Source organism: Rhinoderma darwinii, chromosome 11 (assembly GCF_050947455.1).
Source record: "Rhinoderma darwinii isolate aRhiDar2 chromosome 11, aRhiDar2.hap1, whole genome shotgun sequence".
NCBI classification, from domain to species: Eukaryota; Metazoa; Chordata; class Amphibia; order Anura; family Rhinodermatidae; genus Rhinoderma; species Rhinoderma darwinii.
Genome location: NC_134697.1, coordinates 83,068,577 through 83,083,607, shown reverse-complemented (window position 1 = coordinate 83,083,607; position 15,031 = coordinate 83,068,577). Strand labels below are relative to the sequence as shown.

General features: G+C 43.4%; 1 protein-coding gene across 4 annotated transcripts in view; it reads right to left on the bottom strand.

Moving 5' to 3' along the window:
• Positions 1-15,031, bottom strand: part of ADK (adenosine kinase) — a 161,417-nt gene that overhangs the window by 44,952 nt on the left and 101,434 nt on the right. For all 4 annotated transcript variants that reach the window (XM_075841852.1, XM_075841853.1, XM_075841854.1 and 1 more), the window contains one exon: positions 2,806-2,978. In XM_075841852.1, coding sequence (XP_075697967.1) covers positions 2,806-2,978 — 173 coding nt within the window. The remainder of the gene's footprint in view (positions 1-2,805; positions 2,979-15,031) is intronic.

Genomic DNA, 15,031 nt, shown 5'->3' with positions numbered 1-15,031 from the left:
GATGACGCGGCAGTCCATGTGACCGCTGCAGCCTGTGATTGACCTGTGATTGGCTGCAGCGGTCACATGGGCTGAAACGTCACCCAGGGACGGCCAGGACGTCGGGCCGGATGTCGAGAGGGACGCGTCACCAAGGCAACGGCCGGGAGACCGGACTGGAGGAAGCAGGAAGTTCTCGGTAAGTATGAACGTCTTTTATTTTTTACAGGTTGCTCTTTATTCTGATCGGTAGTCACTGTCCAGGGTGCTGAAAGAGTTAATGCCGATCAGTTAACTCTTTCAGCTCCCTGGACAGTGACTATTTACTGACGTCGCTTAGCAACGCTGCCGTAATGACGGGTGCACACATGTAGCCACCCGTCATTACGGGAGCTCCATAGACTTCTATGGACTGTCTGTGCCGTTATTACGGCCTGAAATAGGACATGTTCTATCTTTTTCAACGGTACGGGCACCTTCCCGTAAGAAAACGGGAAGGTACCCGTGGCCAATAGAAGTCTATGAGCCCGTTATTACGGGTCGTAATTACGACCCGTAATAACGGGAGTTTTTACGGTCGTGTGCATGAGGCCTTAGTCTATGGAAAAAAAATAAAAAATTGTTATGGCTCTCATAAGTCAGGAAAGCAAGAATACGCAGTTGTGCAGGGCCAAGGGGAACATTTCTTCTGTTTCAAGAGGCGATTATCATGGCCCTAATATTTGGAAACCAGGCAGGGCAGGACTCAAGCATATCTGCTGGAAGCGAGGGCGCCCGTATTATACCAGGACAACACTTTCCCAGGAAATTCTCCCAAACTGCAAAGGTGCGGAGTGTGGACCAAAAGGGGGATAAGAAAGGACACAATTTATCAGTGTGACACCGGCCTGTGCAGAAAGGATTGAGCACAGTGTAACACACATCTATGGATCATTTTATTATTTTTTTACCCCATTACCACCTTATTATGCCCTGACGTACTCAGCCCATATTACCCATGTCCCCACATTATAAACTGAAATACCAGTGAAACTCCAAAAACACATACTACCGCCAAGCAAAATCTGCACTCCAAAAGCCAAATGGTGCTCCCTCCCTTCTGAGCCCTATGCTGTGCCCAAACAGCAGATCTCTTCCACATATCACCATACCCGGGAGAACCTTTTTAATAATTTTGGATGCGTCTGTAGTGGCACAAGCTGGGACAACATATTTGCCACCGAAATTACACATCTGTGCACCTTCCACAGCGCATTTATTTCTGGAAAACACCAGTAGAGTCTAAAGGCTCAATACACCCCTTGATAAATGCATTAAGGGGTGTAGTTTCCAAAATAGGATCACATTCCAGGGGTTTCTTTTAATATTTCACACCAGAGCCTCTGCAATTGTAAACCGTCAAATTAGGCCTTAATTTCGCATGATACCCTGGAGAAATTGCTTTACAAGTGTTGGGGTGCTTTTTCTTCTTTATTTCTTGTAAAAATTAAAAATGGTTAGCTTAAACTACTGTACTTATTGGAAAAATTTATTTTCACGTTTTCCCAGCCACATTCTAATAAATTTGGCAAAATACCTGTGGGGTCGAAATACTCACTATATCCCTAGATGAATTCCTCAAGGGGTGGATTCCTCCAAATTGAGTGACCTCTCAGAGGTTTCCACTGTACCTTAGGGGCTCTTCAAATGGGACATGGCACCCCGAAACCAATCCAGCAAAATCTGCGCTCCAAAAGCCAAATCGCGCTCCTTCCCTTCTGAGCCCTACCGTGTGTCCAAACAGCAGTTTATGACCACATATGGGGTAATGCCGTACTCTGGAGAATACACTGCATTACAAATTTTGGGGTGCTTTTTCTCCTTTATTTGTTGAAAAAAAAAAAAATTTAACAATTTTGAATTAAAGCTACATCTTCTTGGTAAAAAAAAAAAAAAAGGTTTTTTTTATTTTCAATGCCCAATGCGGATAAAATGTATGAAACACATGTGAGGTCAAAATGCTCATTACACCCCTAGATGAATTCTAGTCACTGAGAGTTTCCACTGTACTGGTTTTGCAAATGCGACATGGTGCACAGAAACCAATGCAGCAAAATTGCAGCTCCAAAAGTAAAATGGCGCGCCTTCCCTTCTAAGCCCTACCGTGTGCCCAAACAGCAGTTTATATGACCAGATATAGGGTATTTCCGTACTCGGGGGCTTTTTCTCCTTTATTCCTAGTGGAAAAGCTATTATTTTTTATAGTTAAACAGACATCTTACTGGGGAAAAAAAAAAAAAAAAAAAGAATTTTAGAGAATAAAGCCCCATTCACATCGTGCTTGTGCTATCCGCCAGGCGTATACTTTTTAAACACTAAAAAAGTCTTGAAACGTATAGCTCGGCGTACACAGACTATAAAGGGTCAAACGTAGACCAAAATAGCATCCGTTTGGTCTAGGTTTGTCATGGTTTACGGTGGGTTGTTTTTTGAAAGTACTGAAAAGCAGAGTCTGCTACTCTATTCTGTACTTTAAAAAAAAAAAAAAAAAAAAATCCAGATTAGGAAGAGAGTCTCTATTTGTAATTAGCAGAATAACTATTAATGGGGAGAGATTCCCTTTAATCAGCGAGAATTCTAGGACCCACGGCGATCACTAAACGATCAACTATAAAATATAAGTAGAGGGAATGTGAAAAAAAATACAGATAAATCCTTGGCTTTTAATCCTCTACATCAGTTAAAAGTGTAATAACTAAACATAAATTGTCCTTTATAATAATCCATTAAATAAATAATATCTATCACTCTGCAATATGCGAGGATAGCACGAGGGTGCCGGCTGACCTGCTGTCACCTGTGATGCATGCCGCACAGGTGCCCGTTGGTTGCTCGCTCTGCTCATAATAGTGGGCATCAACATTTGCCTCTTCAGTTTTCTTCTTCAAGATTTCTCCAAACTTGTCTTTGCCAATGCATCCAAAAAACGTGGCCACCTTATAAGGTTTCTGAATCATCCACTGAAATATATAAAAGTTACAATTTTCACGGTCACTGGAGTCAACTTTCTATACAAAATACTTGAAAAACATCAAATAAACCTTCAAAAAAACCAAAAACATGACTAAACAGTATTCCAATAGGACTTAAAGGGTCACTAAATGTTCAAACTTCTGACATGTCATAGTGACACGTCAGAAGTTTTGATTGGTGGGGGTCCGAGCACTGAGACCCCCACCAATCGCTAAAACAAAGCGGCAGAAGCACTCGTTTGAGCGAACAGCCGTTTCGTTTCTGTTCGGCTTTTTCCGGAAAGCCGATGTAGCGGAGTACAGGCTCATAGACTTTCTATTGGGTCCGTACTCCGCTACATTGATTTCCGGAAAAAGACGAACAGAAACGTAGTGGCTAAACGCTCACACAAGTGCTTCTTTAGCTTCGTTTTAGCGATTAGTGGGGGTCTCAGTGCTCGGACCCCCACCAATCAAAACTTCTGACAAGTCACTATGACATGTCAGAAGTTTGTTGAATGTTTAGTTACACTTTAAGGATACAGAAGTATAAAAAAAATATAATTATTTTTAACTACTGACAAGCTTAGGCTCTGCTCACATCGCGTTACGGCCATAGGGAGAGCTTCCGAGGTACGCACTTGTTTGCGTCTATCAGGCTATTGCGTCTAGCGTGCTCTTTTGACCTCCGTCTGGCAGGTATATGTTAGTATACTATAAAAATAAATAAAAAAAACAAGAAAAGAAAAAAATGATGCCTGATATACTGTTCACATCTACGTTGGAGGTTCCGCTTGCGGTCTACATTGCGGATCCGGCAGAGATTACCAGAAACAATAGCCCAGAATGCTGCGTTATTGTTTCCAGTAAAACTACTGACACACCGACGGAAATTTTTTTAAGTCAATGGGCTTTTGTCGGCCACCAGTGGTGTCCCTGGTGCAACGGAACCGGCTCTTCCGGTATTCCCGTGTTCTGCTCCTCTGACAGGGCAAAACAACGGAATGGGCCGACGCAGATGGGAACAGGGCCGATCAATGGCATCGGTCACGCATAGGCTAGAATGGTATCCATTTAACGGATACATCATGATCTTTCACGACCACTTTTCATGACGTATTCATTAAACAGCACAAGTATACGTCACACGTAGGCAAAAAAAAACGTGTTATTAACATAGTCTCAGATACCCTAAGAAAATAGCTACGGATTTCGCAGGTCTTAGACAGTACTAGCTATACATCAAAATTAGAGTGTATGGGTTCCATGGGGGAAACCGTAGTAACTTGCACACAAGAATGGCGCTGTAGAAGACGGTACTTTATGCAATGCATTTTATTAAGGATGCCACTAAGCATGCAAGTTAACGGAGGTGCCAGAGATAAGAAAAAAAAAAAAAGGTTCTGCCGATTTTTCCAGGAACAGCGCCACACTTGTCCATTGTCTGTGTCTGGTATTGCAGCTAATGTATGATTTCATATCAGTTGATACAGCCCTGTGATCACGAATACTGGCTCTAGTGTCTATAGCTGTATTCATGTAGATTAATTGATATCTATATGCCAGACCCCAGAACAAGAGAAACACAAAGAGGCCATATTCTTCTCCGACCAACATTCAGCTATGCACCCCTGCTCCTGTGCTAATCGTGTGTATTTTGATTGTTTATCCAAAATTACCCAGGGGAGGTGCAGGCGATGAGCTTTTTATGACGACGGGGCTTTGCTTACCACGCAAAAGGGAAGGAAGGAATTAAATATTGCAGAGACACTCAATGGACTGCTAATGAAACAATAGTCAGGGATACGGAGGAGAATGGGGAGGGGGCTGGAGGAGCCTGGTTCTCATTACAGCCCATAAGCTTATTCACGCAGTCTTCTGAGCAAATTAAAAGCTGCACCAATTTGCTGCCACGCTGAAGAGGGTAGGGGTACACAATTGTTTTTTGCAAATTTAAAGAACTGCTTACAAAAAAAATAAAAAGATAAAAAAATCTCTTAATAGTGTTTTGGTATTGGGGCACAAGGAGGTCACCGGCTCAATTAAATCTAGATCCTACATACATTGTACGGGGTACAGATACTAACAGTCTGACTATGAAAACGCAATGTAACGTTGTATATAGTCCGAACTACGTAGTAGGTCTGTTCTGTTACATACGTCTACCAATAAAAAAGGTCGATTGACTTTGTAAACACTGCTTTACTTGTCTTCCACTCCTTTTGAACCTCATTTTGTTCTTCACCCTGACAACTTTCTTTTGGTTCCGTGTTACAGGGCATTGATGGAGCAAAACGACCAATGACTTTTAAACAAACTTTGCATAAATGAATAGTACTAGCAAATATATGAAAAAATAAAAATAAAAAAATTATATATATTTGGAGAAAAATGCCTTCCTCCCTTTATCAGGCTCTTTTCCTTCACCACCTTCCTCATAATTGTTCACGCACTCTGAAGTTACGGTTAAATCAGTCCTCTCAAGACAAAACTATCAGCTCATTTGGGGATCACGTTACAGCTGGTCATAGAAATCTATGGCGAGGAGGGGGAAGTAAGAGCAGAGTAAGAAAGGCAGAGAGCCACACAGATGTATTTGCCGTTTCTGGTAAGCGCTATATCTCAACCCAGTGCTGGATTCACAGCTTTACTGCTCCTTACTGCTGTATAATCTTCAACATGTTGGAGCTGTTTTTTTTAGTGTGTGCTACAAAGATTAGGGAACAGGATGTGCTCTCCTCTATTGCCCCCTGCACTTGGCCGTAGCTCCGTAGGACCATGATTAAGTCTACGGCCGGCAGCGGACAGTCACTCACATTTGCGGGCCGTGCTCCCATTATAAAGTATGGGAGCATGGTACATAAAATAAAAAAATAGGACATGCCCTATTTTTTACGGAAGTTTTGTACAGCCTGGACACCTTCCTGTAAATATGTCAATCTGGCATCAATTGTACAAAATATGTACACTGTTCACCCTAGTATTTTTACCATTTCATCCTAATTATCAATGGGAATCCCAACAATTTGACCCCCCCCCCCCCCCCCCCCTCCAATGCCTGCCATGAAATCACCACATCTGTAAAAACAGACTGAAATCAGCAATGATTAGGGAGAGGCATCTGCTGGTCTGACGTCTGTATTTAAGGGCTCTGTTCTAGGGTCTATAAATTTTGCTGTGTGATAAGGGGGGGGGGTCATATGCACTATTTGTGATTTAAATGCCATAGTTTGGGAGCGCTATGATCTTGTTGGTATCTATACCGTTTTGTGAGGTGTAGATTATTATATCTCTGCTACTGCTCCCAAAGAAAGTAGCTGTTGTCCTGAGGGATACAGAGACATAACCACTTCGGATGCAAAAAGGTAAGTGATGCAGAAAGCTATCCAGTAATCATATGACCCCATGAAGGGACCAGTTCGGTCCTGAAACGCGTTGTTCGATTTAGGAGTAGAAACATTACCTTAAACCAGCTCCAGTTCTTTTTCCCATGAGTCAGGTGTCGAGACCAGAACACGCAACCTTTTTAAACTTTTATTTCTCAAGTAATCCTATGGGACAGTTTGTGGGGTACAAGTAGAGTAAAAGGGTGTGACAAAAGAAAAATGATGGGGCAGATTTACTAATACTGTCTTAAATTCAGAGAGTTCAGCATTAGGCCGGATTCACACGAGCGTGTGCGTGTTCTGCGCACGCAGAAAAATGCAGCGTTTTGCGTGCGCAAAAAGCACTTAACAGCTCCGTGTGTCATCAGCGTATGATGCGTGGCTGCGTGATTTTCGCGCAGCCGCCATTATGACACTATGTTTGTAAACAGAAAAGCACGTGGTGCTTTTCGGTTTTCATTCATACTTTTCACTGCTGTTGCGCGAATCACGCACGTCCCACGGAAGTGCTTCCGTGTACCATGCGTGGTTTTCACGCACCCATTGACTTAAATGGGTGCGTGATTCCCGGAATACGCACAAAGAACGGACAGGTCGTGAGTTTTACGCAGCGGACTCACGCTGCGTAAAAATCACGGACTGCCTGCACGGCCCCATAGACTAACATAGGTCCGTGCGAGGCGCGTGAAAATCACACGCGTTGCACGGACGTATATCACGTTCGTCTGAATAAGCCCTTAGACTACATGGCTCATGCTAAATTTGGCCCATCTTTAGACACTTCTGTCAAGGGTTCTCACAATACCAAAATTTGGACTCTGATAACGATACTTCGTGTAGTATTGCGATTTGATACTAAAACAATACTTTGCCAAAAAAAACAAAACAAATATATTTTTAAAAGTTCTCATGTTCTGATGTGAGGTGTTCTCAATTTCATAAATTCATAACACCATGTGCCTCACATTAATAATTGACCCCATGATTTCCCCCACATAACGGCAACATTGGGGTTACCCCCCTAAGGTCACAAGCAATTCTGGCCTTGAGGACAGAACTATTTTTTTTTTTTTTTTATTTCTCTTTGCATCCCAGCACTCATAACTTAATTTTTTGCTCAACGTAGCTGTATGAGACTGTTTTTTTGCAGGACAAGTCTTTTTTTCTCACAGCAGACACTGATAATCATAAATATTTTTTTTTTGTGTATGTGTTTGTGGTCGTGACGATACCAAATGTAATTTTTTATATATTGTAATAATGTTTATATATTGTAAAAAAATTAGCATTTGTGTATTTTTATTTCAGATATTTTTGATCGGGCACAGGCGCATGATGTGATCCGGCTGGCGCTGCACTAATGAGCGGCAGGCACTGAAGATAAAGAACATGGCAGGTGCTTTGCAGCGCGCACGCCATGTTCTGTGTTCAGTAGCGATACAGAAAGGCGTCGGCGGCCAATAGAACTGAAAGGGTCCGCAATTACAGAGATATTTTACGATCTTGTGCATGGGGCCTAAGGTGGGACGCACCAGTGAGGCATCCCCTAGACATTGGCGAGGCTCCAGCAGATTTTGGTTTAGCATCAAAACAGACTACTTTTATGCTTATTTTTACGTAATGCTAGGTAGAGGAAAAATACTGAAAAACTGAGTCACATTTATAAATTATGGAATGGACTTTAACCATGGATGGCGAGGCCCAAGCATTACCATGTTCTGATGAGTGAAACCTCAGCAGATAAAATTTGAGAAACCCTGAAATAAATCAATCATTGTATTGGTGCTAGGGAATAAATGAGCAGGTTTACATAGGAACGCTCCATTTACGCTATTATGTTACAGCTAAACGTTTTAAGAATGTACATATATTACATAATTTAATCGGCATGGCTTGAAGATTCCAATAAGCTGCTCCTCCAATGTACAAGGAGGCAGAAGATTATTCTCTTTGAGGCTTTGTTCACATCTGCGCTAGGGCTTCGTTCCGATGCTCCGTCTGAGCTTTCCGTCGGAACTGAGCCCTGACCGACACAAACAGAAACAATAGGTTTGTTTCAATTGTGACGGATCTGGTGCCAATGGTTTCCGTTTGCCACCGCTGTTCATCGGTTCCGTCGTTTTGACTGAATAAATGCCGTAGTCGTAGTCAAAACGACGGAACTCTTGCACAACGGAAACCATTGGCAGCGGATCAGTCACCATTGAAATCAATGGTGATGGAAACGGAAACCTATGGTTTCCGTTAGTGTCTCTAAGGGCTCCGTTACGGAGCCCTAGCGCAGATGTGAAAGCAGCCTTATTCTGTTACCCCTTCTGGTTTCCCATCTGCATGGGGCTGCTTATCTGAGCTCTGCCAGAACAAAAGTGTAATCCGTCGACAAATCGCAAGACGGCACGGACTATATCAGTGACACTTCACAGCAGCGGTCAACTGATTAGCTAGTCGTATTTTCTAAAATTCTGCCACCTAGTGGATGTTTTAAACGGTCTATTAAAAGCCCTAAAAAAGAAGGGCCAGCACTAATTAGAAATGCACACACACAATGGCATCTACTGTTCAAGAGACAAGAAACAAAAAGCTAAAAGCATTGGTCTCTAAGAATATCTAATGCCCGTTTCTTCCCTGACTACGCAGCAGTTTCCACGGTAACCAAAGTGCATTTTTAGAATGTGTCATGATTTGGTAATAAATGCAGTTATTGGTGTCACCCCCCCCCCCCCCCCCATTTTGCTGTAGATTTTTCCTACTCTGCAAGGTTTACATCATTTGCTTTATAGGATAATAGAATATACGTCTGCTCATTTGGTATATCAAGTTTGAAGGCAGAAGTGATATCACTCTTTCATAACAAGATTACCAAAAAACAAAAACACCATACACAAATTGGAGCGGGACACATACTTAAAAAGGATTTCCAGCAATGTATAACAAGAAAACACCATGATGAGCGCCACAGGGTGCATAATAAAAGTGGTGTGCTAGTTTTGGGGCAATGGGGGGGGGGGGTTTCTAGCAAGCTATTCCTGCTTCTTTACCCAGGAGGAGATCAAACCGTACCAAGGGTAAAAGTTTTCACCCCCTTCCCAATCAGTCCTGGCCTATGGGAAACTTTTTGGGAAGGATACGCTTTGGCTGCCTGTCTGGCTAAAACCTTCCACCAATACTTTGTCGTAGGCTTCAGGCAATGTAAGTCCCATCCCTTTTAGCCAAACCCCAACCAATTAGCAAAGATTGACAGGAACAGAAAGGGCCCAAAAAAAAAAAGTTGAAAAATCTTTGCCTTTCATTCATTTCTAGGTTGAAATCTTCAAAGACAAATTAATGCCAATAGAAGGAACATCATGCCGCCAGCTTTCGAAACAAGATAATGTGTTGGCACTTACTTCTTCTACAATACTGTATTAAACCTTAAAAAGAACAAAAAGCATAAAATGTAAACAAAAGCCCAATAAACCTACGAATATTGTACATAATACCTCAGAGAGTCTGCTATTGGAGTGATCTCACACACCATATGTCCCACCCTTATGGGCTCACGGAGATGTAAGGAGCAAAGACCCCCTGCTGTAAACTGTGTATGAAACTGTGGTGTTTGGAGAGATTGACCAGATGTTTCTATCTTAGCAAATAGCTTATGTGACAAAAGAGAAACCAAGGATAAGGGAAAAAAAAATAAGCACCCGTCTTACAAATTTAGAAAAATCAACGAACCATTATATGGGGACCCAAAAATGTAATGCAATGAACACCACTTCAGCCATTTGCAAATTAGAAAAAGCAATTATGAAGCGCAAGGTTAAAATGGGGGGGGGGGGGGGCGTTCATTTGACATATGCAGTACACGATGTTCAACATAAAGTACATAGTAAAATTTTTTAAAAAAAAAAGGCAGGGGTTCACACGTGGTAAGTTTGTTGCAGACATTTTAGCGACTTCCAATTTCCACGCAATAATGCAGAGGCACCCCATTGAGATGTATTTCTCAAGCGCATTTGCTCAAGCGAAGGTCGTAATATGCGCCTAATTTATTAACGGCTTGCACCATTTTCTGGCACGACCGTGTAAAACAGCATGCGGCCCGCACGCCACATGCGGCCCCTGAGGCGGTCATCTTCGGCCACTGAGGCGGTCATCTGTGACCCGCGGAACACAGAGCCGCTAGTATCGGCTCTGTTCCGGGACTCTGGAATTCCCAGACATCGCTGTCCATATATGGACAGTGTTGTCAGGGTCTTCTCCAGAGCGGAGTCCCGGGCAGAGCGCTAGTATAAGCTCTGCTCCGGGACTCTGTGGAATCCCCTGACACCGCTGTCCACATATGGACAGCAATGTCTAGGGCTTCCCCAGAGCTGGACAGTGGTTTCAGGAGCAAAGCTGGAGTCCCAGACAGAGTGCTTGAAAGCCCCTGACATCACTGTCCATAGAGGGCACTGCGGCAGCATCTACAGAGGGCACTGCGGCAGCATCTACAGAGGGCACTGCGGCAGCATCTACAGAGGGCACTGCGGCAGCATCTACAGAGGGCACTGCGGCAGCATCTACAGAGGGCACTGCGGCAGCATCTACAGAGGGCACTGCGGCAGCATCTACAGAGGGCACTGCGGCGGCATCTACAGAGGGCACTGCGGCGGCATCTACAGAGGGCACTGCGGCGGCATCTACAGAGGGCACTGCGGCGGCATCTATGGGTGGGTGTGTAGCAGTATCTACAGAGGGCACTGTGGCAGTATCTACAGAGGGCACTGTGGCAGTATCTACAGAGGGCACTGTGGCAGTATCTACAGAGGGCACTGTGGCAGTATCTACAGAGGGCACTGTGGCAGTATCTACAGAGGGCACTGTGGCAGTATCTACAGAGGGCACTGTGGCAGTATCTACAGAGGGCACTGTGGCAGTATCTACAGAGGGCACTGTGGCAGTATCTACAGAGGGCACTGTGGCAGTATCTACAGAGGGCACTGTGGCAGTATCTACAGAGGGCACTATCTACAGAGGGCACGATCTTAAAAGGGGCTGCTCAACCTGGACATTTGTGTGTCTGCCAAACGCTGCCAACTGAGCCGCCGGACTGCATTTAGCGGCACTTAAATTGGATCTTTGAAATGCGGCCCGTCAACGTCTAATTTTTTCTATATGTGGCCCACTTACCCGGCCGTGTTTGAGACCCCTGGTGTAAAGCATGCCAGTTATAAAGTGACGCAAGAAAGAATTAACGGTCTAAGTATATAGTCAGACTGTGCGGTCAAGCCACATTTTGTTTACCGCGTCTGCTGTGAAAACATGGCAAACTGCTGCCGTTTTTGGCAAATCCGCAACATTGTGCCACTTTTTTTTGTAGGTAAAACAAAAAACAACAACTCTCGACTATACCCTTACATGTTTAGTGAGTTGCACAAAGTTTAAATCTTTCCCTGTACGTCATTTACATAAATTTGTCGGACCGTTGCACATTTTTTACCAATAAAAGTGATGCACTTTACGACATTAGTGATACATTTTCCCCAAGGAGTCAGAAAGAAACCCTGGAAGATTAAAGTTCAAGCCTAGGATCAGTACACGGTGAATGGGAACACAAAAAACAGCCAAATATGAGAACTCCGCTGCTTCCGACGGTCCCATTCATTTTATGTAGAGTGGTGGTGCACACTTGGCAAAATCTCCAGCCAAGAACAGGGACTTGGGGTGCCCTGCACTTAATAATGGTATAATTGCCTAGTCATAAAATTTGTCTTGATGAAAATTTTCCGAAATCCAAAGGCCCCAATTAGTGTGTAAATGTAGGATCATAGGGGGTGGAATTTATCAAGCACTCCACACCAGTTTTTGGTGTAGAAAAGTCGCAATTTGCACAAAAAAAGAAATCACTTTCTAGCACAAAAATGTTGCAACTTTTGAATATTTATACCATCTCCAATTTTTTTTTAAATGTGGATGGGGCTTATCTAGAGGGGGTGTGGTCACTCACAGCACAACAAATTCATAATAATTTACACCAAAACTGGCCTAGATTTCACTTCATGCCGCAGACAGCTAGAGATGTGCCAAATTTATTAAGGGGCGTGCCTCAATAAATTCGGTCCATTTTACTTCAGCGCTCTTTATGAAAAGCACACACCTACAAGAAAAAAAAACAAAAAACACCGAAACAAAATGTGGACGTAAAGCATAATAGAACGTACTTCAATTTTGACAGCACGCAACGAGAAGAAGGAAAAGTTGCTCACTTTTTGCTCTGTGGTAAACAATTAAACACACCAGTAAGTGAGCAGGGGAAAAAAAACAAAACTATCAAGGATTAAGAAACGCTATACCACACACTTTGTGTCTCCAGCTCTCCCCGCTAACACCCCCTCAAATCGGGAGGGAAAACCTTTTGTAATGTCTGAAAAGTAGAACAGTGTGTCCTACTTAACGCAGCGCCCCATCTGCTGAAGATAATTAGACAATTACGTGCGATCGGCTCATTGCCTTAGTCTTTTGTGCCGGGCACAATTTTTTATGTGAAAAGAAAAAAAAAAACCATCACACCAGTCACAGATGTAATATGTTAAGAACCTTGGAAGGGGGGGGGGGGGGGTGGGGGGGTGTACTTTTGTACCAGTACATGGTATAGACTGCTAATGTTCTGGGCATTGAGAATGGTGTGGGATTAATAATGGACAGAACAGGAAGAAGTTCACCTGCTGATGTATCAAGATAAAGCCAACGCCGCGCCATAGCATTCCACCAGGTGCAGCCGTATAATTGAGTTCTTCCACGAGACATTCTTAAGACGGCCACAGTGCATTTTCTTTGCTCGTCTGATCAGTCACAGGATTGATGAGTGGGGGGGGGGGGGGGGGACGGGACGGGGGACTTGATATTCAAGAATCATTTCTTCGGTGAACAGCTGTCATTATCAAGCTTAGTTGCTGGCAGCCAAATGTCCATAAAATTCTCTGCAAGGAATATCAAGGCACTTCTACTCTGGTGCTCAGCTTGTGTCGGATTCTGCTGGTCTGGGAACTCGTAAATTCTGAATCATAAGGCCACCTCCACCACACCTCACTAGCGCGTCTAGAACACTTAAGACAAACAAAATCCGCAGCATAATACGGTCGCAGCAGAGTAGCGCTGCGTAACTGATGAGCAGGAAAAAAACGCTCAGAAATTGATCTGCATTTTTTTTAATCCGTAGCATGTCAATTGTGTTTCCGTAATTGCTCTTTTTATGTTGCGCGTTTTCCCCATTGAATTCAATGGGGAGGTAAAACCCGCAACAAATAGCAGATTTTGTTTTTTTGCGGCGGAAGAGCTGCAATTTCACCGCAAGAAGCTAAAAAAATAAATACATTTATTTTATACTTACGAAGAATTCTGTGCTTCTTCGTCCAGGCCGACCTCCTGGGAAGAAGTTTCATCCCATGTGACAGCTGCAGCCAATTACTGGTCATCCCAGGAGGCTGGGCTGCAGGACGGCATGGCTATGCAAGTGCGACATTTTTTTTACGTGCAGTTTCCCACAGCGGACATTCCAGCCGAAAAACTGCACCACAATTTGGTGCGGTTTTTCGGCCAGAAATTCCCTGTGGCGCCCATGACGGATACGTTAGGCCTCATGCACACGATCGCAGCTGTGTGAACAGTTTGCTATTATGGCACGGACGGCCCGAGAAGTGTTATTTGCAATCGCGGACCGTGCACACAAAAAAAGAGTGCGTGGAGTGTAATGGGCTCAGACTGCAAATTTACATGTCCTACTTTTTTTGCAGTACAGTCTTCGGGCAATACACGGACCGTGGAAACCACGGTCGCGTGCATTGGCCCAAAGAGTATAATGTGCCCCATAGCGTCCGCAATTGCAGCTCCACAATTGCGGGTAGTATTCGGACGCACATGCACGTTTGCCGTATCCTTTTTTTTTCTGCCATACTTGTAATTTTGCTGCAATCTTTTTATGTAAACTTAAAAAAAAAAGCAAGAGCACATCCACTTCAGTCATGAATGGCGTGACACTTACTCTGGGAGTGCTAGTGGATAGAAGAATAGGCACTGCTTCTCTAGGCTACACTAGAAATCCACTTCTTATAAAAGTAAACTTTTATTCGTAGTGCTCCAGGATATTGCGGTCCCGAGCTGCTGGTATTACACCTGTTGATTGTATGTCAAATAATAGGTTATAAAGCCTGAAATCTATTCTAATAGAAACTTGATTTGCTTGTGGGGTACTAAAGGAGTAACTAAACTTTCAAACTTTACCCCCACTTCGTTTCAGCGATCAGTGGGGATCTCGGTGCTCGGACCCCCATCGATCAAAGCTTTTGACATGTCACTATGACACGTCAGAAGTTTGTCAAACGTTTCGTTACCCTTTAGTTTATATAATTTAGACCTATTTTATGTTGAATATTTCGGCATACAAACGTTACAGCCAAGATGTGTCTCTTACCGTTTTAGTGTTCCTAAACGGCTCTGTTCACCTCACCAGAGAATTACTAAATTAGGTAATTTAACTACATAAAATCTGAGTAATAGGATAGGGGGCTGGTAGCTAAATTTATGTTTGAAACTATAGGATGTCCTTGTGGATTCTGTAGGCGCATACGTATTTTTGAGAGGTGGTAGAACGGCTTACAGGGGTGATGGATAAATAAGGAACCTTTCTTATCTCCTTGTGATGTTGCTTCAGTAATA